A 24180-nucleotide genomic window follows, 5' to 3' on the forward strand; every position below is an offset into this window, starting at 1 on the left:
ATAGCCTATTTCTTCATAGCAGAAATGCATATGCATATAACTATCAGTCTCTTACTGTTTCCTGCCAAAGAGACCCCTTTTCACTCACTGAGTGTAAAAGCCAGACAGAAGAGACCCATGGAATAAAGCAACTATAGACATCCAGAACAAAAATACCCAAATATCTAGTGTTTCCTGATACACCTGCTCCTATGCCACTCCTACGTCTTGTTTTGGCTGGCAGGCAGCTGCAATTTGAAGATCACAGTCTCCAAAATACAGATGGCAATCCAGCACTTGGAATTGGACTTTAACCCCTCTTTAGATCATCAGGTGAGCAGGAGATATTTCAGTGGAATTTCTGTCTCCCCTGATGGATTATTTCCACACTTAGAGACTTTACAAAGTCTGGTGGCCCTGTTTTGTTGCTGGGCCTGGCTAGAGAACAACAAGCAGTATGGGGAGGGTGGCAGAAAAAGTAACATTAGCTATATAGCAGGGCCCAGAACAGAGTTCGGGGGGGGGGGGAGGAATTTTTTTTCAGACTACGGTGTCCAGAGTCTGCCATCCAACAGGACTACTGGGCATGCTGACTGGGGGAATTCTGGGAGTTGTAGTCTAAAAATGTAAAATTTCCAATATAGGCCCCAAAGGCCTTTGAAAAACTAGTGTGATGAAGCAACTAGAACATTAGACCAGGACTCAGGAAACATGGGTTCAAATTCCCATTCAGCTATTAATCTCAGTTAAAGATCTTGGGCAGAAACACTCGCTCAGAGAGGAGGAGAGCCATGTAGACCAGTGGTCCCCAACCTTGGGCCTCCAGATGTTCTTGGACTACAACTCCCAGAAGCCTTCACCACCACCTCTGCTGGCCAGGATTACTGGGAGTTGAAGTCCAAGAACATCTGGAGGCCCGAGGTTGGGGACCACTGATGTAGACCACTTGGAGTCAACTGTATGAAAGACACATTTCAAATGAAACAAATATTACAATCAATTGGGTTGTTCTTGCCATTCTACCCTTGGGTGAAAAGTGTTTAGAGTCTATACATGGCACGTGGAAGATGGTTGCCTACATGTCACAGTTGTTATACTCGTTTGTTTGTAGCTCTTGCCATAACAAGCATGTTGGTCAATATGTTTCTAGAGAAGGAAGACCTGCATGTGGTTGTAAGCCAATCCTGTTTTCTGATTCAGACATTTGTGTTGTGGGGTGGGTGGGAGGGATGGCATCTGTAGGCAACATAGAGACACAGGAAATATGCTTTCAAATTACCCATCAGCCAGAGTTGTTTTCTTTAAATATAACACACCGTTCATTCTACTTCATAGTATCTCCATTCTTAAACTAACAGCTGAAATCCAGTAGAAAGTAGCAGCTAGAGTAGGCCCATTGAATCAATGAAACTTACAAGGTGTTTACGCACCAAATCCCTGCTGATTCAACGGGCCTACTCTTGTTGCCACTTCTTAGTGGATTTCAGCCATTATGCCTGAATTATTAGGATGGGGGAGGAGGGTGCAGTGCTGTCTTTGGAAGGAGTCAGTGGCACAACTCTCCTGGTTTTTTAAGCATGAAGAACCACTTTACATGTAAAATACAGAAAATGTCAAGGGGTTAAAAGTAATTAAACTTTGAACAGTTTTCCAATTGCACCAGCTTGGTCTGATGAATGCCAATAATGCAGCTACAAAAGCACCATGTGAGCTCCAAACATGTAATTATTTATTACCAGCTGGTTATGGGTTTCCGGATAGAGGTGTCTACAACATCGAGGGGGGGAAACACCTTACAAGCTGTAAAAGTTCATATTATTAGCCTGCAGACTTAATCAGCATCACTACAGTGGACCAAAGCTTGGAAGCAACACCAACTAATGCTATTAATCCTTAGTTTTTCCAAAGGTATTCTTAGAATTTATGTACAATGAGTAACATTTGATAGTTATTTCAGAAATGTTGCTCTGGATGGATTTTGGTAAAGCTGCACCGTGTGTGTGTGTGTGTGTGTGTGTGTGTGTGTGTGTGTGTGTGTGTGTGTGCGCGCGCGCGCGCGCGCGCGTGCGTGTGCGTGTGTGTGTGCATGTGCGTGCGCACGCACACACACACACACACACAACAGTGAAAGCATGGGAGGTTTATAAGCACACAAGATTTTGTCTGGACAAAGTTTAACATTCCATGAATGGAATGGTAGAATGGTTGCACGATAAAAATCTCATATAGAAGTGCCCATAACTTCCGGGTTGAAGTTCTTTTGAAAGTGGTGAACTCTGCACTACAAATGGAATGTTTTCAACTTGATCATGAATTGACAATTTGCCGTTTCAAATTGTTAGTCCAGTCTTTCGTCATGGTTTGTGTCAACATTTCAAGAATTTGAGACTAAAGGTCATTCCAGTGAATGATGCCAGTTACTGAAACAAAAATGTAAATTTGCTTGGTCTGCCCCATAAACTAAGATTCTCCAACTCAAGCCAATTTAATCGTTTCCACTGTAATGAGTGGTGTTAGGTATTACCAAGGCTTTGCTGTTTCCTTCACAACCATCAGCTCTAAGGTATCCCAGTTAACCCAGACACATTACACGTTTGGACCACAATTCTCAGCCTGCAAATAAGAACATTTCCAAACTCTGATCTAAATCATAATCTTAAACTAGTTTCACAGTCCTTGTCTGGCATCTGCTTTTGGGAGAAGTGAATAGGCATCCCTGGAGCAGAATTAGCAGCCAAAGCCATTATCCCAGCCTCAAAAGGAGTGCAAAAAAAAATCTTCCAATAGTCACGTAAGCCATATACCCTGACAGTTATTTAAAAAATCCAAATTATGCAGTTCCCCTCCACCCTTTCTTGAATGGAACCATCAGCTAGATTTTCAACATGACAGATGAAACCTTCAATGCCAAATTGATGGGAGGCTCAGCACACCACCCACTTGGAGCTTCTCAAGGACACTGTGCCACCGAGAAGCACATTTAAAACTGTTAAGAATATGGCCGAATAAAGATGGTAGTTGGAAGCAATTGAGGGTTTTTGAGCATTGGTTTCTAAGCAGGAGCAGGCTCTTACATAATGAGAACTCTGGATTTCAACCTTCAAAAATCTACAACCATTCTTGGCTCTTTCCCAGATTTTACTAGGCGTATTTAAGAGTGAAGGGAGCAGAGGAGCCTACTGTTTCACACTTTTCCTTTTTTTGACCATTACATATAATCTTCCCAATGATTGCAGCCTCCTCTGTGTGGGGGGGGGCGTTGTCTCACTCGGGTGGGAGCATATAATTGAGAACCAACTTGGAGCAGAGAAATTACTAGTTGCAGCCCAACAACCCTGACTAACTGCTACTTGGAAACAGAAAGTACATTTTAGAAGGTTGCAATAAGATTCTAATGTAATTCAGCATGCAGGGTTCCTGGCTTACCCAGAACTTTCACTATTACCAATGAATCCCAGTTTTTAAAGACTAAGATGGAAGAGTTGGGGAAAGCGCCTCTTCTCACGCTCCAGCCCAAACTGCATCCCATGAAATTTTGCATCGAATCAAATTTGCTAGTCCTTAACGTGCCACAAGGCGCAGTGCTGATTTTGGCCAACCATGAGTAATTTAAAAGCATATTTCCATTTACTGGAGTTGTCAGTTCTCCACTTCACATCATTTCCTGTCCAGCTGGGAAAAACATAAGGAGGAACAGAGATTGGGAACAAATGAGCCTCCTAGGTCAGCCGTTCGTGGCTCTCTGTAACCTCTTCCACTTAAGGACTGTTTCATGCAAGGATGGGCAGCCGGCAAATCCTTTACTTCCAGAAATCTTGCACTGGAACAGCACCAAACCCATCTACTGGACGCCGACCCCCTGAAGTCCAGGAAAAGTTTCTGCATGCCTCTCAAGTGCTTCTGGTCAAAATCTGACTGCCTTGACATTCTAATCGGTTTTCGATTTTGCCAATATTTCATGTGCGTCCACGATTTCAAATTGTGCAATGCTCTGATATGAATAACGAAAGGCGCCTTACTTTGCAGGGAATCCAGCTTTGCCCCTGGCTCCTGCCACCAAGCCCCAGCTCACTAGCAAGTGTGCCAGCGTGAATCTCAACTCCCCCAGGTGATGTATGCTTGTGTGCAAAGCTCTTTGGATACCATGGAAAGTCGCCCCTTCCTAACTCCTCACCCGTCTGGTTCCCCCTGAAACCCGTGCACATCCTGCAAGGTTCCTCTGACCCCCCCCCCCGTCCCCTATTAAAGTGACTCCTCTTTTGTGTTTCTTTTACACTTTTTTTAGTCTCTGGGAGCAAAAATGCCCCCTTCCCCTCGACTTTACCCAGGAGTCTGCCCACCTCTTTTAAGCCCAAACTTCAAACCTAGGACCCTTCTCCCGCCTCCCCGTTTCCTAGAAGGCACCCTTACCTTCTTTCCCGGGCACCTCAAGAGGAAGGGAAGCCCAGAGCAGGAGGAGGAGCAGGAGCTTAAAGGGGAGAGCTGCCTTGGGGCCAGGAAACCTCGGCTCCATACTCCCTGTGGAAGCCATCCTGCTGCTCCCAGCCCCTCCGCTTTGGTCCAGCTGCAGCTGCCTGTCTGTCTGCTCAGTCGCCTAGCCACAGGCCCTGGGCATCTGGGCACCACCGGGAGCAGGCTGCCCCTTGGCATGAGGCGCTCTCGCTAGAGCCGCCCGATTGACTAGGGCTCAGTGCATTGCAAAACCAGCTCGCCTGGCCCTGAGTTATGATGAAAGACTCAAAGGCAGAGGAGTGGTAAAACTTGTTCTCTCTCCCAATCAACTCCCTTGCCCGCTTCCCCGCTTTAAAGGGGCTGGCCCGGGACTTCCCATCTGGCAGACAAATAAGCTCACCTTAAAGGTAGCCACCTTTCCTCCCGGGAATCGTTCTTCTTGAGCTCGCCTTCGGTCAGACCCGCTCGGTGGCTCCAGAGCGCCATCTTGGGGGCTCCTCCCTCCATTTCTGTTCTTGTTCCCACGAGCTCAGGGGCTTCCCCAAATGTTCGGGAAGGAACACAGGAAATGGGCATGTGCTTAAAAAAACAAAGAACCCCTTACTCACCTAAAGTACTTCTGCAGGGTACATTCAGGAAGTCTGCATAGTTTTACGTCTATTTGAAATAATATTTTCTTTGGTCGTTGTGGGTTTTTCGGGCTCTTTGGCCGTGTTCTGAAGGTTGTTCTTCCTAACGTTTTGCCAGTGTCTGTGAGGACTGGAGTAGCACTCTGTCTGTGCTCCTCAACGTTAGGAAGAACAACCTTCAGAACATGGCCAAAGAGCCAGAAAAACCCACAACAACCATTAGATCCCGGCCGTGAAAGCCTTCGAGAATACAATGCAGTATTTTCCTTATTCCCTGCCCTCTCTTAAGGAAAAACGAAGTTAGGTCGAGGTCACCTCAAATCCTTTTGCGGCTGAAATGCCCGCTCTGCAAGTGGCCCTATTGTCTGTGGTCCTCCTGGGAAGAAGAGGAGACCCTTTTTGTACTGTTCTCATAAAGAGAGGTGTTTTAGAAGCATTCTGAGAAAAAAATATTTCAAGTTTTGATACCATACTTGTCAGTCTAAAGGACTTTCTGCTTCTGAAGTAATATAAGGTAGCAAAAAAACAAAGCAGATGTAATGTTTGGTACCTTAAAGACTTTACTGTAAATTTTCTTGGATTAGGTCATTTCCTCAGGCATTTTTTTCCACTCAGACTCAACAGGGCTAATGGTTGTTGTGGGTTTTTCGGGCTCTTAACAGGGCTACTTGGCGATGGTGACAAAAAGCTGACCAGCAACACCATGAATAATATAAATTGCTTTTCTTTAAGTTCAAGTGTTGCATAATGGAACTGAATTAATTTCAAAATTAATGGGGGCAAAGTACAGTTTGAAAAATAACTTTCTGCGTTCCAAATGAAATTAAATAAATGGTTTATTCATACAGTGTTCAATGAAAAGACAATCACAAATTGATATTGTAGATAATTAAAACCTATATAAGAACACCAAGGAAAACGCAGTGTGTTAGAATAAATGAGGCCACGCAAGGCAAATAAAATAACTGGTAACCAAGACAGAACAACATGAATTCAAGAAAGGAAGTAACACAAATAAGAAACATTTATTAAAAGGCACAACTGACTGTCGGTAGCAAAAAATATTGCACAGACAAGTATCCTGTTTGCAGTTGTGAAGTGCTGGCATAGCGGTCTGTGAGATTTCCGGGTTGACACTATAGAAAGCTAAAGATTGCCCCGTTATAGTGAATGGTGCTTATACATTTTTGAAACAGGCACTGTACACCTCCTTGCACAAGCTCAGAAAAATACCCAACAGCTTATGCAAAAGAGCACTGATGCACAAAGCATGTAAAGAGGATTTTGACCAAAGAATGTTGTGACATTGTAAAGACTATTAGGTTTTATCTAGCATCAGCTTTCGTGGACTGCAGACTACTCCTTCCAAAATATCTCTCTGTCCATCTATCAAATGAACAGGCCTAATCATGTTTCTTGTTTTTACTGATGTATGCAAGCTGTTCCAATAAACTTTTCAGGAGGGAAACAGAATCAAAATGTATATATATTGCCAGTATATACACCAGTATTTCCTCTAACACATCTAATTCAAAAGGATTCTACATTCCCTGGCTACTCTTACATTACATTTCAGCATTAAGTTTAAGAATAAATTGCAAATATCAGTCCGCTGTGTGAGGATCCAAGAATCCCTTCTTCCCCAACCAAGGAAAGCAGAAACAGTATACAGCTATATTAAAAAATAAGGCTGAGCAGAGAATACAGCCCAGAATTGCCTGTTCCATTTCTGGGTGAAAAAAAAAATGATGGATGAATTTCATCAATTATTCTTGGACATTCAAGCAATTAAGGGTGCAAAACCAAATTTCTACCAAATGTACCTAATGATACATTTTTCATTAAGACTGAGTTAAAAATTACTAACAGTCCATATAGCGGCTGCATCAAGAAAACTATGGGAAAGAAGTGAGAAAGAATGGAAGGGGTAAGAACCAACTACTGTATTTGGATTTCTGCAACCCTATTGGATTTCAAATCCAGGCAGGCTAGATGGCTTTAGTTCTCTGGCTGCGGAGCCAAAGGTTGGGAGTTTGATTCCTTGCTGAGCCTCCTTGACAGGGACTGGGCTTGATGATCTTTAGGGTCCCTTCCAGCTCTGTGGTTCTAAAATTATGACTAAAATAGTAGTGATTCAGGGTTCCTGGAATGTAGCTTTGCCCTTTTCCTGGACACTTCATTCTTTCAGCAGGCACTTTGCAGTCTCTGCAAGACCAAACATGCTCAGTTGTCATTGAGCTGTTCAGTGGGGAGATGCTTTGTTACATTTTTTCCCTCCTCCTAACTTTTTTTTCTTCAAAGAATCCCAGGCATGCTGACACCTCCCTGTGCGTTGTCAGCAGTACTATGTGGGCTACAATCATGTCTTACTGAGTAGTCGTGCTTGCTCTTACAGGAAGTGATAATAAGCAACTGAGACACTACCATCTCTGAATTCTCTAGCCTATTCTCAAGTGATGAAATTAGGATCGGAACAGGGAAAAATGTTTCGCTAAATATTCGCAGATGGAAAATTTTTCAACCTGAAAAAAGAGAGAGAGGAATCTGGAAAAGTAATTTCTCCAAAACTTCATTTAGTTTAGACTAAAGGGTTTGGCAATGCAATTATTGTTCTGCTTGTCTCTGAGGATTTCAACTCAAAAGAAGATTTATTTATTTATTTGATATACCACCCATCTAGCAAATTGCTACTCTTTGCAGTGTACAACAGGAATGAAAAACTGAATTTATATAAAACATAAATTATTTAAAAAGTAACTACTACAAACTAATTCTCTCATTGCAAAGAACAAGACTGGTGGCAGAATAAAAGTTACCCAGTGTGACATGTGTCCCTCATTCTTCCTCCTCCCAGTTAATGGGGGGGGGGAGAACATCCCCAAAAACTTCATTAAAAGCTATGTTTTGAGATAAAATTAAAGGTTTAATAGAATTGATTTATGTTTCATATTACACAGAAATATTAATCTTGCAGAATGGAATAACAAACAGCTACATCTGAAGAAGTGGGAAAGGGGCTGTGAAAGTTTATGCCAGTAAAGCCTATTATTCTTTCAAATCCCACACAATACTATCGTGTTTTTGTTACAGCAGACTCACATAATTACCTCTTTTCTCAAAATGGAAAAATACCTTGTTTTCATATTTGTATATGTCTATCTGATACATGCAGAATCATAGGATAATTAAATAAAAGAAGGTTATTCAAATTTGCAGCGATTTTCAGTATCATTTTCTTGGTATATTCCCTTATCATCAATTATCCAGGTACAATCCAGTGGAGTTGCACAGCTAGCTTCCAATCCATCTGATTTTCTCACCACTTTGATGTTGTAAAGCCTCAAGTTGTATCTTCCCAAATAATAGGTGATGATGTTCCAATCGGTGACTTCATTTACTATCTTTTTCTGTCCTGAGCAGACTGTTGTAGAAAATGATGATGCCAGCCATTTGTACCAGAAGAAAATCACATTGCCATCCAGCAGTTTGAACAGTGGCCTGGCACTGACAGTGACTTCGACATCTTCCCAGGCTTTATTGTGAACATTAATTGTCAAACAGCATTGTGATTCTAATTCTAGAGAAGTAAAACATAGAAAATATTATCCCATATCTCCATTTCTTCAATTTCTTAACTTATATATAGCCCCTTTTGGCCCCCTGACATCCACCAGCAGGCAGGCATGTACCAAAGTCTTCCAAGCTAAGCCTGACTGTGCCTTCACTCACCCCCAGTTCTATTAAGAGGGATTCCATGATTTAAGAGGGCAGCTCTGTCCCTTTCTGCTCTAACCCTAGGATCCACCCTAGTAACACAGAACCACCTATAAAATTGTGATGGAAATCAACACAGGCAAAACATCCATGAACAAGTATGGATTCAATTTTATACCTGCAAAACTCAGTAAATGTAAAATATTATCTATCTATCTATCTATCTATCTATCTATCTATCTATCTATCTATCTATCTATCTATCTATCTATCTATCTATCTATCTATCTATCTATCTATCTGTCTGTCTGTCTGTCTGTCTGTCTGTCTGTCTATTTATTTATTTTATTGGATTTCTACCCCGCCCATCTAGACCAAAGGTCTATTCTTAATAAATAGGTAAGGGAAGAAAGACATCCAGGAGCATAATGCTAGCAGAAGGTGCTGTTCTGCACTTAAATAGCACCTAGTTAAGGCTCCTTCACTCTGGTCCACCTGTTTTAGCTCTACCTCCCTTCAGCAAATAGGAAACTAACAGGGAGACCATTTATTTTATTTATTAAATTTATATCCCGCCCATTTAGACCACGTCTACTCTGGGCAGCTTACAATGGAATATCATAAAACAATTAGAAACAACAATCTAAATCAGTAATATTAGTATCATTCAAGATGGAAAAAGTATAGATGAAAATTAAATTAGAAAAGTAAAGATCAAGTATTGACAGGAGGGAAGGCTTGCCTAAAGAGCCAGGTCTTAAGTTGGCTCTTAAAAACACCCAGCGAGGGTGCCAGGCAGATCTCTGACAGGAGACTGTTCCAGAGTCGAGGGGCCACTGCTGAAAAGGCCCAGTTTATTGTATTGTACTTTCTTTCCGGGCTTCCCTCAGCATTAGGCCCCTCAGCTGTCTTTCCTGGCTATAGCGAGTGATTCGAGTAGATCTAGGTGGGAGGAGGCGTTCTGCTAGATATCGAGGCCCTAAACCGTATAGGGCTTTATAAGTCATCATTAACACTTTGAAATCAATGCAGAAATGAATGGGCAGCCAGTGCATGGCAGCCAGAGTGGGAGAAATATGTTGATGTTTTCTCATCCCACTAAGGAGTCTGGCCACCCCATTCTGCACCATTTGAGGCTTCCACATCAGTCTCAAAGGTAGCCCCATGTAGAGCGCATTACAATGGTGCCTCACTTGATGACGTTAATTCATTCCAGAGAAATCACTGTAGAGCGAAAACGTCATCAAACGAAATAAAAAAAAAAAAAACCATTGAAATGCCCAAGACCACATGAGAGGCACAGTGGGAAATCAAACTCCCAGCTTCTGGCTCTGCAGCCAGATACCTCAACCAATGAATTATCCAGCCATCATCTCTTTCTCTCTTTCTCTCTCTCTCTCTGCAGATACTTTCTCTAACCCCCGCCCCCAACTGCTATGGTTTTGTTTGGTATTCAGGATCTATCATCTAGAAGCTGAATCCTATGGATCATGTAAAGGTTTCCCTTAAAATCGGGACCAGTATCTCATTAAACTTTGTGAGCAAATGAAATGTCAAAGGCAGCACTGCAGGAATCCTTGCCCTGTCTCCTTGTCTGAGTGGACAGGTGCCAGAGGAGGCAGAGGAAAGAAGCAAGAGCTCCTGCTGCGGCTGGACAATTGCACGAAGAGCAGGAGAAGAGCAGCGCATGCTGGCTGGTGAGTGGGAGAACCAGCTTGGCCGAGGGAGAAGGGAATGTGCGACACCTGTGGTGCCATGACAACAAATTGACACAAACCTCCAAACTGAGGTTCGTGCCCATCTTTAGTCCTGCTAATATAGTAACACAGGATTGTGTGGTTTGGAATGCAATGCCTGATACTATAAGGTTGTGCACCCTTCTCTGCATACAGGAGCATGCCATACCTGTTTCCATTATAATGTTTCTTTTTGAACACCGGCAAGCAACAAATTAAGATCTGCAAAGAAACAAAATCTATAATTAATTTTTCAAGAACACAAAGAATTTTCTCACTGCACCACAGCTTGGAGTCCAAGCAATGCAGAAGTCATTCAAGCCACAAGTCATCTGACCCACAATACTTTGACATTGCTGTTAGCCTCTCTTAGTATTTCTTGTACCTTTAGAATACATCTTTTCGATCAGAAGGGCAGATTCATGGCAAAGTTACCAGTTACTGGCTGAAATCCTGTTGCTCAGATCCATGTGCACAGTGGGGAATTACATTCCTGATTAAAGGCAAACCACCACTGAATAAAGGCAAATTTAGGGTTCACGTGACTAGTACCAATGCAATAAAGCCATGCAAACCCCAAAATTCGCAAAGGAAGCTGTTAATCAGTGGTCATTTGCCATTGATGATAATGTCACTGCTGTTGGCCATTGACATATTTTGGTAGTCCTCTTCTCAGAATATGCCTTCTCTCCTCCCTCTCATCTTCCTATGCTTGCCTCCATGGGGTTTTCGCCAGTCCAGCTCCTCCAGAAACCAGGATGAATTGAAGAAGGAGGAAGGTTTAACTCCCTTCTAGTGTACACTACTTTTTATATAAAAACTATCCCCCCGTCCATACACCTACTTTATATGGTTCTGAAACATCAGCTGGTACAATATATGGCTATTCAAATATTGGTGGCAGTTCTCAAATCCAGACTCATTATACCAACGTTGTACTCATTACAGTGTGTTCCTTGGCCAGAGTTACTTCTCCAGTAAATATGTGTTTTGGCTAGATTGTGGAAATGTTCCTCTTTTTATTATAATATGGGTACCAGAAATATAGAGGAAACTCTATATGAACTCTATAAGTGCCAGTACTCATTGAAGAGTCAAAACCTTTGCACTCTTAAGCGGTGTGGGATGAGGCTGTCTAAAGCAATGGTTCCCAACCTTTTTGGCACCGCGGACCAGTTTAGCGTGCATGGGGGGGGCAGGGGCATCCATCCATGCATGGTCGGGGCATGCGTGTGTCCATGTATGCGTGGGTGGGGCATGGAGTGTGTATCCATGGGTGGGGTGTGCATGCGTGCGTGTGTCCGTGGGCTGGGTGTGCAAGTGTCCATGCATGAGGAAGACGGGGGATCTGTCTCCACAGCCTGGTCCTGCCAGGGCCACGGCCCAGTACTGGGCCGCGGATGAGGGGTTGGGGACCCCTGGTCTAAAGGACTGTTTGCACTTTTATGATTCTGCCCATTTCTTAATATCAGCAACAAAGACCTTCCTCTTATGTCTGCCTCTTAGGATCCACTAGATTGGTGGACCTGAAAGAGAGCCTTCTGGGTGACAGTCTTGCAGCTGTAGAGTTCCTCTCATAAGAAATTAGACATGGTCTCTCTAGTGCAGGTCTCCAAACATTATTTAGAAACCCATCTAATCCTGTCTACATTTCTTTAACAGGATTTATATCACCAATTCTTGGGGCTGTATGGCCCTTTATTTACTTCAATGTATTTTCAACTCACCACACTGTTTTATGTTGCCTTTTGAAAGGTTGTCCCTAAAACGCGATGTATAATTACTTTACATTAAAAATGCAATCTTTAAAAGAAAAGAAAACTCTGGTTTATGAATATGGAATATTGAATTTCTATGGGCCCATGCAATGAAAGTACTTGTCAAAAAATAGACATGGTAATTGCTTTGTGTTTGGGTGAGAACTGGTTAATTGATGAAAAGAAACAATTACTCAGTTTTACCCTTCTTGGCATCTGATTCTGAATGGTGCTGAGCATAAGAGAGGATTCTATAGACTATCCTGATTGCTGACACTGGTGTCTTCAAAATCAAATAATGTTTGCTATGTAAAGCTTGGCATACTTCTTCCTGCTGGCAACACAGACATGATACTGCAAGGCAGCGTTGGTAATTTTCTAGCATTTTGAATCCTGGATGCAGAAGCAGTATCTCATATTTGTAAACCAGAGGACTGAATTTCTTGGCTTTTAAAAGTGGAAGTATAAAGAAAGACACAGTATACTCAGGAAAATAATAATAATAATAATAATAATAATAATAATAATAATAATAATAATAATAATAATAATAATAATAATAATAATAATAATAATAATAATAATAATAATAATAATAATAATAATAAAAAAAAGAAAGACAAAAATGTTGTGGTAACTTAAAAGCTAACTGCTATATTTTAATGTGAGCTTTCCTGGACAAGTTCATATATGTCTGCGGAAGCGGACTTGTCCATTAAAGCTCACATTAAAATATAGCAGTTAGTCCTTAGGAGGCCACAACTTTTTCTTCTTCTTTATTTTGCCTGATATGCTATCACAGACTATCACAACGACCTCTTCTAAAACAATACACTCAAATTCACAATACAAGAAATCGGCTAGAGGTCTCGTCTTCAACGCCATCTATACCTGGAAATAAGTACCACTGAATTCAATGTGTTTCCTTCCAAGTAAGGTCAAAGAGGATTACAAGGGCAGGCATTGTGTATGATCGAGCCAGAAAGAAAATGAGGAACCTAGTGGCGCACTGGTTAAACTGCAGTACTGCAGCCAATACTCTGCTCTCGACCCAGGATCAGTCCCAAATACCTGGCTCAAGCAAGGTTCACTCAGCCTTCCATTATTCTGAGGTTGTTAAACTGAGTAGCCAGCTTGCTGGGGGGCAGAATCTATAGCCTGCTTTGCTTTTGTATTGTGAAACATACAGAATGTTCCTGAATACGTACTGTGTCTGCAAGTGATCCTCCCTGTCAGCACACTCAGAAGGAAGTTCAATCACTCTTATTCCTCTGGTAAGGCTGTAAAGCTAATACCTGTATACCCTTTCGCTGAGAAGTAATCTCCATTCAGCTCAAATAAACTTTTGCTGTGTTCATAAGTGAAGAATTGCATGCCTAAGCTTACCTCTTGGGAATAAGGTCTGTTGAACGATATGCCTCACTTTGAAGCACACAGACACTGGGTTTCTTAATATCTAAGAAGAGAAGAAATAAATGAAGTCAATGGAAAAAGTTAGTTCTGATTTACTACAGCTGCAAAGCATTCTGGATAACCACTAACTAACAATAGAAGGAATATGTACTACTTCCTTTGATTAACATATTTTCCTGGCTACAAAAAAACTTCCGCAACAATACGTATATGACTCGGTGATCAGGGTTGAAAAAGAACCCCATCTTCCAATGTCCACTTGCAAAAGAAAGCACATTTGATGCAAGATTGAAGGAAATCATATTATGGCAGATGGCTTTCATCATCCATGAGAATATCTCTTCTAAAAATAAGTATTTTTTTTTCTCATTTGACCCAGATAGCACTGTCAAGGGAGACAAGATGGATTTGCACTAAAATGTTGCAGCTTAGCCACACTGCTGCTTCCTGTTCAAAACTGTATGCATTTTGTCTGAAATCAGCAGTCCTAGCAATCAGAGCAGTATGTCAAAATATAAAGGCCATAAGGGGAGACTGTAGTTATTATAAGGTTCCACAAAAGTGAGACGCAGTACAGAGCAATAAAACTTCATTATCACATAATTTCAATTGGGAAAAATTCCTACTAGAGTGTGCTTTCAGTTGGCACAAATCCCAAATCTGCCAGATTCGGAGTTCTTCTGAAGCAAAGCTGGGGCCTTTCTGGATATCCTGAAACATATCAGGCTACTACCTAAACTGTAGGGCTGCTGCTTTGAAAGTCCTAGAGCACAGTTTCTCAACCTTTCATGAGCCATGATTGCCTTTTATAAGAGCCAGGTAACCTGCAACACCCACTGCCACATTTTCCTAAAAAGACACACGAGGTAAAGAAAACACATTAAAACAGATTTTTTTTTCAGAATACAGTTCTGATCTAGTTTTTAATGGGATGGTTGTACTTGCATCTGGACAGCCAACTTCTAAATTCGCAGCTGAGTATTTGTTAAATCCACTTGCCGCCCCCACCCTGACAGTAGCTGAACAGGCTCCAGGAGGGGGTGGGGTCACGAAGGTAGGTTAAAACTGGGTTTGACCAGACAATGGTGAAATCTCTGATCCATAGGGGAAGGATGGATGCTTAGCTAGGGTTGCCAGATACGTGGGTACCAAAAGGAGGGCATAGAAAGACAAAACAGAGGACAGAGGAGGACGTATTGAATGTTTCATTTGAATCGTTCTGGATTAAATCCCCGATCAATACAATTTTATTACAATAGCTGCCAATAAATGTCTCTTAGTGAACCGACCAAAAAACAGTAATGTTAAAAAATAAAATTAAATTCAATGGAGGCTTTTTTCAAAATACCAAAAAAAAATTTAAACAGCCAATTGTACAATTATTACCTTATAATCTTTATTAATTACATGACATATCCTGGTGCCTGCTGTTGTTGCTCCTTCACTTGCGCCAAGGCGAGCTCTGTGAGGAAGTTCCCCTTTCTTTCTCGCCTCCTTTTGCTGCGGCTGTGGCAGTGGCCGCTGCCGCCTCTTCTCCTTCCCTCTCCCTCTTTCTCTGGCAGGCGCCTGGTGCGAAGCCCCACTCTTGCTCTGGCTCCCCTTCCCTGCAGCTTCACTCGTTCTCCATTAGCCTTCCTCCATCTTTTCTAGCTGCCGCCACCGCCTCTCCTTTCTCGACTCCTGCTGCTCGCTTGAATACCTCAAGGCAAACCCACAACCTTTTTTGCTCTAAAAAAAAAAGATCCTGCCCTTCTCTGGCTGCTGCTGCTCTCTCTCGACTCTCTCCTTTTGCTTTGCCCATTCCCTCTCGCTCATGGTCTGTGTGTGTGTGTGTGTGTGTGTGTGTGCGCGCGCGCGCGTGTGTGTGTTTGTGTGTGTATGTGTGCGTGTGTGTGTTTATCTTGCTCTCCTTTCCTTGCTAATCTTTATGTGCAGTTTGCGCAAAACGAAGCAGGAAGTCACTTCCAGAAGCAAAGGCTCCACGTGGGCGTGGCTTGATTTACTGTCCCAAGTGGTGTCTTAGACTGTGACTCCATCAGAGACTGCTTTCCACCTTCCACCTCTCCCTCTCCCATCCAAAATTATAACTTAAAATACTGCAAAAGCCGGACATTTTAAAGGTTTCTAGCTTTGCCAGCCGGACAGAGGACATTAGGCTAAAAAGGAGGACATTTCTTCCTTTTGCCGGACGTCTGGCAACCCTATGATTAGCTGTGTTGTTTTTTTGTTTTGTTGATTATCTGTTAGATTGTTAATATTTTTAAGTTTTTATGTTTAGATATGAATAAATAAAATGGTTAAAAAATATTGGGTTTTACTGGGGAAGGGCGAGATTTCCCTAAGGAAGGGAACGGTTGCCCTTTTTGTCCTCCCTTCCAACAGTGGCCCCACCTCTTCCTCCTCCTCCTCCTCCTCCCTACGATGGCAGTGATGGGTGAGACAAGGAGAGGGTAAAATTGCTTCAGCCATGACAGTGGCCTTCCCCCCGCTCCACCGCCCTTTGTCCCTCTGCCCCTCCAGCCTTCTGCTGCCTCCTGGCCTCGCCACCCCTGATGGAACCGACCTGACTCCCAGGGGCTGCCACTGGCTCCGGCCTCCCTCTCCTCCCTGTCCCCGTCCAAGCCAGCCAGCCATCAGAGCCATGGAGGAGCCACACTGCCATCACCACCGCCAGTGGAGAAGAAAAGAGCGCCAGATCAGGACGTTCCAGGCACCCAGGAGCCCCACAGCAAAGAGAGCTTGGTGGGGGGGGGGGAAGCAGTACAAGTGAGGTGTGTGTGTGTGTGTGCAGAAGGGAACTGGGAGGGTGCTAGTTGAGGGCGATTTGTCTCCCTCCTCTTGAAAGCTGCCACGTTCCCCCCCCCCCCATTCCATTAAACATTTTATGACCCTCTTTGTGGTCATTATCCACAGGCTGGGAACCCATGTTCTAGAGCAGGGGTTCTCCAAACTACAGCCCACGGCTCACATCTGGCCCACCTTGCTTTTTTATCTGGCCCAGGCAGAGGAAGAGGCAGGAAGGAGGACCCAAGCGATCCTCCACCACCACCACCCCACTTTCTTGGCAAAGACATCTGCCCTCACCCCTGTGCACCTTCTGAAAGGCCTGGAAAAGTTCAAAGCTCCTGGGCCCCAGGTGGGCACAGAGACAGGAGGACCCCGAGCAGGTGGAGGTGAGGAGTAGAGAGGTGATGGGGTTCCCCTGGGAAAAGGGCTGGAGGCCCAGTCTGAGGAAGAGCCACTGGGGGCAAGGGAGGAAAAACAAGAAGGAGAAGAGACTTAGTTACATGGAAGACTCATCACACTCAGGCAGGAAAGAGTGGGATGAAATGGAGGGAGAGTTGGATCTTGTCCTGTGCACCATCAAGGATGCAGAATACATGTTTGAACAGGACTTCCAGACAGGGCCTTGCGTGAAGTCCCTGGTGGCTAAAGGGAGAGGTTGTGAAGGAGGAGTCCTCATTTTCAACCTGCCACCATCGCCAACCCAATGGAGGCCTCAGAGACCACAGAGGAAGTGCTGAAGCTGCAAATACCAGTGGGAGCACCAGCCATGGCAAGAAGAGGGACCAGGGACCCACCCCCATTTCTGAGTAGCCAGCACTATAAACTCTGCCAGAAGGGAGATGGGTGGCTTGGGACTGTCTTGAAGACTTGATGCCACCCATGGACAGAGCACCCCACTGACCCCCCGTGATAGAAACTAGGGGTCAGGAAGAAACTGGACTAAGGGGTGTGTGATAGAAACGGTGGACTAGAGGGTCACAGTGTAATTGGCACCTGCTAGTATTTTGTACCCTGCTCCCCTGTTTTAATAAAGTCTGGCTCAAACCATTTGGACAGTCTGGAATTAATGGGACCTCTTGTCAATGGTTTAGCCGACTGCACTGCCCAGAGTGGAAGTAGCATTCACATTCTCTCATGGTACTACCCTCATACCTATCTTTCTGAAATTTTACAGGTTAATTACTACTACAGAAAGGTAAAGGTAAAGGTTCCCCTTGACAATTTGTTCAGTTGTGTCCGACTCTAGGGTGTGGTGCTCATCTCCGTCTCCAAGCCATAGAGCCAGCGTTTGTCCGGAGACAATCTTCCGTGGTCACATGGCCAGTGCGACTTAGACACGGAACGCCGCTACCTTCCCACTGTGGTGGTACCTATTTATCTATTTGCATTTTGCATGCTTTCAAATCGCTAGGTTGGCAGGAGCTAGGACAAGCGACAGGGGCTCACTCCGTCGCTGGATTTGATCTTACGACTGCAGGTCTTCTGACCTTGCAGCACAGAGGCTTCTGCGGTTTAACCCGCACCACCACCACATTTAAACGGTCACTACAGTAATGACCATTTAAAAACTCCCAGTCTGCTTGCACAAAGACCTCTAGATCTATGCTTCTGAAATCTTGAAGTGACATCTGTCGACCTAGGAGCAGCTTCCTGCAACAAATCTGATTGCTAAGCATTTATTATTTCCTCCTTGGGAACTACTCAGAAAATGATCTTATTGGGTGGTCTTGCTCTTCACATTTTTTGCCATTGTGCAGACCACAAATTATGTATTTAATTATTTCTTTTAACAGCAATATTTAAATTTTGTCATCCCTGTTCAACAACATAGCATATGTTTCCTAGCCAGTTCTATCTCATTTTATAATTGTTCAAATAATGGCAGTCTAAATATCTTATAATTTACATGTTAGGAAAACAGAATCATGTCTTTTGCTGCAGCTTTTAAGAGATTTATTTAAATATGGTTCACTTCATCTAAACAAGTTAAAAGATAAGTGATATTCTGCATATCTTACCGCATCTATCACCATGAAAATGGGACACCAGAAAAACAAATTCACTTACCAGTTTCCTCTCTTAATTGTCAGTAGAAAATGAAACTCTTATAAGCATAATAGGAGCTTAAATACGAACTGGAAAGTACCTGGAGAAATGAAACTGAAATGCTTTCTGGTTTTTTTTTTTTTAAGGAAGCTACTCTAGGGGGTTTCCTTGGCATTTTTGGATTGTTTCCATTGGCTTTGTTTGTACTGTGTATTTTGTGACTTTGCCTCATGTCTTTCTGAGTGTGCACAAACCACAGAAAATCTGCCTGTTACCTCTGCAAACTACAGAAAACCTGTCTGTTACTCAACTGGTGTGCTCTGTTTGTACGACATATTTACAGAATGGGGCAGGAGCTCCAAGATGGGATCTGCTGAGTTTTTCAAGTGATGTTTGTTCCCATTAAAGACTTAAGCAGGACATGGTTCTATAAAACAAATAATTTCTTTAAATAAGCTTGATTTCAGCTTCCACTTCTCTCTGTCTCACCAGTTCTGTCTCTGTTTTGTTGCGCAGTGTTGACTTCTAGTAGCTGTCCTCTTAACCTTGCTTTCCCTCTGAATCACTATACTGTATTCTCTTCCCATGTGCTGACCTATCTCTACTACTTAGCAGCACTTAAAATGCTACTGCTCAATAGTAAGTCATTACATTACTCATTATCCACCTCGGCAGGCACATTACCATTTTGTTGCTTTGGTTTCAGAAAGATAGCTTGTTACATTGCTGTCATCATTGTCATCATGCACTTCTAATTATGTAATGTGGATGGGTTATGCAATTTGTCAGCATTTCTCTCCATTGTCTCCATTCAATCTTGCCTGCTAGTTCTGAGTCTGCTACAGATTGGCTGTCGAGTGACAGAACCCATTTATTCCTCTGTCCTTTTGAGTCACCACCTGAAATGAGTGTGTTATCTTCATTATGTTGCAACGTGAGGGTATTTTTATTGAATTGGTCTACTGAACCCTGCATAGATCTGCTCTCTGCTGCCTCATTGAGGCCTGGTATACCAACCAGCGTTCCCCCTCTCCCCCAGACACTAGGTTTACTAGCATATTTTCCTTTGGTAGTGCCCCAAGCTGCCAGGCCATTCACAGTGTGAGGGAAGAGGTGTGACTGCCAAATATGGTGCCCTGAGATGCCCCGGTTCTTCCTCCCTAGTTATGGCCCTGGTTCCCGTTCTGGCTAGTAGTTATATAGCATAGCATACATCAAATCACAATTTGACAGCTAAAACAGCCCTGTAAGGTGGGACATCCGGTCAAGGATCAACCCTGGCCCCCTCCGCCGGAAGGGGCGGGGTTTTGGGTGACGTCAGGGGGTTGTGGAGGCCCCCGTGGACCTATAGGAGGTTTACCTAGAGTTGGGGGACCCCCGTGACCCTAGGGAGGCCTGAGGATTGGCTCCTGAAGGGTAGGGCCAGCCTGCTTCCTTGTAGACCAATAGGCGCCGTTGGAGGGTCTGTGTAGAAAAGTGGGTGGTCCTAAGGCATGCCTGAGCATGCCTTAGGCCACCTGGGCATGCCCTGAGGCTTCCTGGGTCTGAAACTCCACAGCGGCGAATTCGGGGCCCTTCTGCGCGCACTTGCCGCTCTTTGCAGTGGCTGTGACACTTTGGAGATGATGGCCAACAAGGAAACCTGGAATAAGTTCAAGAGTACAGACAATAAAAACCCACATTTGTAGTGAAACTATTTTGAGACCTGTCTAGAGTAAAACATTTCCCACATTTTATGGTCTTTTCCTAGAACCTGTGTGTGTGTGTTTTTAATTTTCTTTTTATTATATAAAATCCATCCATGTTGATTTAACATCGTGTCACCTGGGTACAGCTAATAATCATTTGTTAAAACAAATACCATACTGTATACATGACACTCCTAATGTATACAACATCCTTCTAACCATTGATAGAACAAGGCCCATGTTTGATAATATTTTGTATCTTCTTTTCCTTTGATTTTCAGTGTTAGTCTATCCAACTCGGTGCTGTCCGATATCTTTTTAGTTACTGTATTTCTTGATCTGTAGCTGTTTCTTCATTTTACCAGTACTGAGCATATATAAGCCTCGCATCTGTTGAAATATGCAGTAATAAATATACATTTTGTTTATCAACACTTTTTGGTATTATACCTAACAGAAAGAGCTGTGACCTAAAACCTGCATGTTTTTGGATTATTTTCACAAACCATGTGTGTATTTTGTTTACGTGTGTGGGTGTGTATTAAACCCCCTTTTTAAGGGTCTAGGAACCATCCCCTAGTTTTAAGCCAAAGGATTCAGACAGAGTTTGAACAGCCATTAACAAGCCACAAAAGACAGCTTTCATAATGCCTATAGACTTTTGAAAAAATGGTGTAACTTAAAGACAATATGTAACTATCAAAAACAACAGGCGGCTCTGTAGACCAACGGGTTTGTTTGAAGGGGTTGTGTAGAAAAGGGGATGGTCATAAGGCATGCCTGAACAGGCCTTAGCCACTCAGAAAGTCCCACAGCCGCGTTTTTGGAGAGTTCTCCGGTGTTGACCTTTCTTTGCAGTAGAAACCTGCAATAAGTTGAAGAGTACAAAAAAAATTAAAAACCCACATTTTAGTAAAACTGTTTTAAGACTGTCCAAAGTAAAACATTTTCCACATAACACACAAAATAGACAACACTCATAAGGACTATACATTTTTGAAAAAAACTTGCAACTTAAAGACAACGTGTAATTATACAAAACATCAGGCAGCCCCTATAGTCCAATGGGGAGCGATTGGAGGGGTGGGTGTGGGTGTTTGGTTAGAAAGGGGTGTGCCATGTCTCGGCATGCCCTTAGGCAAGCCCACAGCGGTTACTGAAAAGCCACGGAGGTGTTTTTGGGGCCATTCTGCATAGCTTGTAGCTCTTTGCAGAGATCGGTGTGTCTTAAAGGAGATGGAGGACAAAGAAAACCTGATCCCCGCAACAAGCCAAAAGGATACAGGGAGACCCAAAAGGCGTTTGCGACCTCTAGGTTACTACTACGGGCCTGTGGGTTTTTCCCAGCCCTTGTGTACTCTGGCTAACTATGCTGGAGATATCAGGAGTTAAGGCTGTCCCTTTCATCTCAGGAGATGAAAGACACCTTAGAAAAAGAAACCAATTGCACAGTTACAAGATGGGGAATACCTGGCTCAGCAATACTACAAGCGAGAAGGATCTTGGAATTGTTGTAGATCACAAACTGAATATGGGCCAACAAAGTGATGTGTCTACAAAAAAGGCAAATGTCATTTTAGGCTGCATTAACTGAAGTATAGTTTCCAAATCCCACAATGTGCTAGTTGCCGTTTATTCAGCACTGCTTAGGCCTCACCTTGAATATTGTGTCCAGTTCTGGACACTAACCTTCAAGAAGGATGCTAATAAATTGGAACACGATCAGAAAAGGGCAACAAGGATGGTCAGGGGGCTGGAAACCAAGCCCCGTGAGGAAAGACTGAAAGAATTGGGCATGTTTAGCCTTGAGAAAAGTAGACAGATGGGTGATATCATAACATTTTTAAAATATTTGAAAGGCTGTCATACAGGGGCAGGATCTATTCTTGATCATCCCAGAGTGCAGGACATACAACAATGGGCTCAAGTTACAGGAAGCCAGATTTCGACTGAATATCAGGAAAATCTTCCAGTTAGAGCAGTAAGACAGCAGAACCAATTATCTCGACAGGTGGTGAATGCTCCAACACTGGAGGCATTCAAGAGAAACATAAACAACCACCTGGCAGTTATCCTTTGATTTGTATTCCTGCACCAAGCTGGGGGGTGGACTTGATGGCCTTATAGCCCTCTTCCAACTTCACTACTCTTCGATACTATGATTCTATGAAGATGTCTCCTGCTCGGAGGGACAAAAGGAAAAGTCTGAGAAGAAAGGAAATAACATCAGCAACCCTAAAATAGAAACTAAGTTGAGAGATGGTTTGCACAGGTCAATACCAATAAAGGACAATCTAGGAAACCTGAGGAGGCCCCTTTCTGTCTTCTCCCCTTGGAAAGACATGCATCTTCTTGAGTGTAAACTGAGTTCCATCCAATCACTTCTAACATTCATAAAGATGATTTTTTCCCCTGGCACTGATTGAAATATGTGACATAAAAACAATCACCATAAGCTGGGCAGTGTCACATTCATTTGGACAAGAGAATCTAGACACTCTCCAGACTGGCAGCCAGCTTTTGTAGTGGCTTTTTCTGCCCCATAAAGTTGGCTTCCTTCATCTTCTTCTGCTAGTTTTGAGTCTGCTACAGGCTGCCTGTTGCGCTAAAGTGCTTTTAGTCTCTTCTCAGGACTTGCCCCTACTGAGTCAACATCTGGAATTAGTATGTGACCTCTTGATTTTGGACCTCATATTTTCTATGCTCCTCTTCTGGCACTCTGCAGGCTATGCCCAAGCCTCCTTACCCATATGCAAGTTGGGCAAGGCTTTAGCTGAACTGTTGTATTAATCTACCTGTCTTGATTTCTCTTCTGCTTTTAGTCCATCTTATCTGTTGCAGCCTTCCGGCTGCAATACGTTATCCCACAATGACCATATAGTCTTTGCCCTTCAGCCTAACTCCATGCTCATCTGCTGCCCACCCATCCAGATTGTCCAGGATAGCTAGGTGTAGATCAACCCTTGCTTTCTTAGCTTTGATCAATGTTTTCTTAGACAATTTTGATAGTTTTTGTCATGATTTCAAATCTCTCCATTGCTCTGGGAATCAGCCAGTGAAGATTGAGCAGCAAACTCCCACTGGTCCTGGCATGTTCTGAATTGTTCTGATACATATTACAGCCTGTTGTTGGAGATTGCATTCTATAGCGCAGTGGTCCCCAATCTTTTCAGTCCCACAGACCGGCTGGGGAAGGCGGGGCACCCCCTGTGCTCATGCACATGCGCGAAGGAGCGTGCTCTCTCTCGCGCATGGGCGTGCTCGTGTGCATGCGCAAAGGAGCGGAGGCGATCGTGCGGGGGCACGCAGGGGTGAGGGAGTGCTCATGTGGGTGCAGGCATGCGCGTGCATTTGCAGATGGGCTGTGCAGGGGGAGTGCATGCAGGGGTGGGGGGGGAGATCTGTCTCAGGCCACGGATCAGCACCGGGCCATAGACCGGGGGGGGGGGGGGTTGGTGACCTCTGCTATAGTGGAGAAAACTGTTCTTTCCTTTCCTTCTGATTGTATTTGATCTGGAAAGGAGGGTGTCTCCACAAAGTTGGAGCAGTAGTCAACTGTTATAAACTAGTCGTTCCACTGCCACATGAACAAATATATTCCCCCTTGTCTTCAGGATTGGCTGGGAACCTCATGTGGTTGAAAAGTCTCCTTTCCTTATCTTTTTCCTGGGATAGATTAATGACAGTGCAATTGACTAGTATTGTGGGTTTCAGGCATTGCAGCATGATGGAAGAGAACATCTTTTTTTCCATCCCTGTCCCCTCTCTCCTCCCTCACTCTGCTGCATTGCTTCAGCAGATATTTACTTTTAAGCAGTTGCCGCTATGCTTCATCTTGCCACCATGTTTTTGATATGTTTGTCATCTCTAACAAATCAAGCAGAAGTACAGTGGACCCTTGACTTACAGACGGCTTGACTTACAGAGTTTTTGAGTTACAGACTTCTCTGGCCGCAAAATTTAGGTTTGACTTGCAGAC

The 24180-nt window shown here is 43.5% G+C and overlaps 1 protein-coding gene and 1 long non-coding RNA gene across 3 annotated transcripts in view; both read right to left on the reverse strand.

Annotated features, from left to right (window-relative positions):
• Nucleotides 1-4647, reverse strand: part of EPHA1 (EPH receptor A1) — an 86396-nt gene extending 81749 nt beyond the window's left edge. Inside the window, exon 1 of the mRNA XM_020815522.3 lies at nucleotides 4390-4647. Within this exon, the coding sequence (XP_020671181.3) occupies nucleotides 4390-4510 (121 nt within the window). The 5' untranslated portion in view covers nucleotides 4511-4647. The remainder of the gene's footprint in view (nucleotides 1-4389) is intronic.
• Nucleotides 4648-6794: 2147 nt separating this feature from the next.
• On the reverse strand, nucleotides 6795-18619 carry LOC110091406 (uncharacterized). Of its 2 annotated transcripts, none has more exons than XR_002302479.3 (4): nucleotides 18535-18619; nucleotides 13654-13723; nucleotides 10680-10732; nucleotides 6795-8637 (listed from the first exon to the last, which is right to left on the reverse strand). It is a non-coding gene; the product is annotated as an uncharacterized LOC110091406 (long non-coding RNA). The 2 variants fall into 2 exon arrangements; XR_013541317.1 differs by lacking the exon at nucleotides 18535-18619 and adding an exon at nucleotides 15067-15202.
• Between the last annotated feature and the right edge of the window lie 5561 nt (nucleotides 18620-24180).

The sequence above is a fragment of the Pogona vitticeps genome, chromosome 2, assembly GCF_051106095.1.
Source record: "Pogona vitticeps strain Pit_001003342236 chromosome 2, PviZW2.1, whole genome shotgun sequence".
In the NCBI taxonomy this organism is placed as follows: domain Eukaryota; kingdom Metazoa; phylum Chordata; class Lepidosauria; order Squamata; family Agamidae; genus Pogona; species Pogona vitticeps.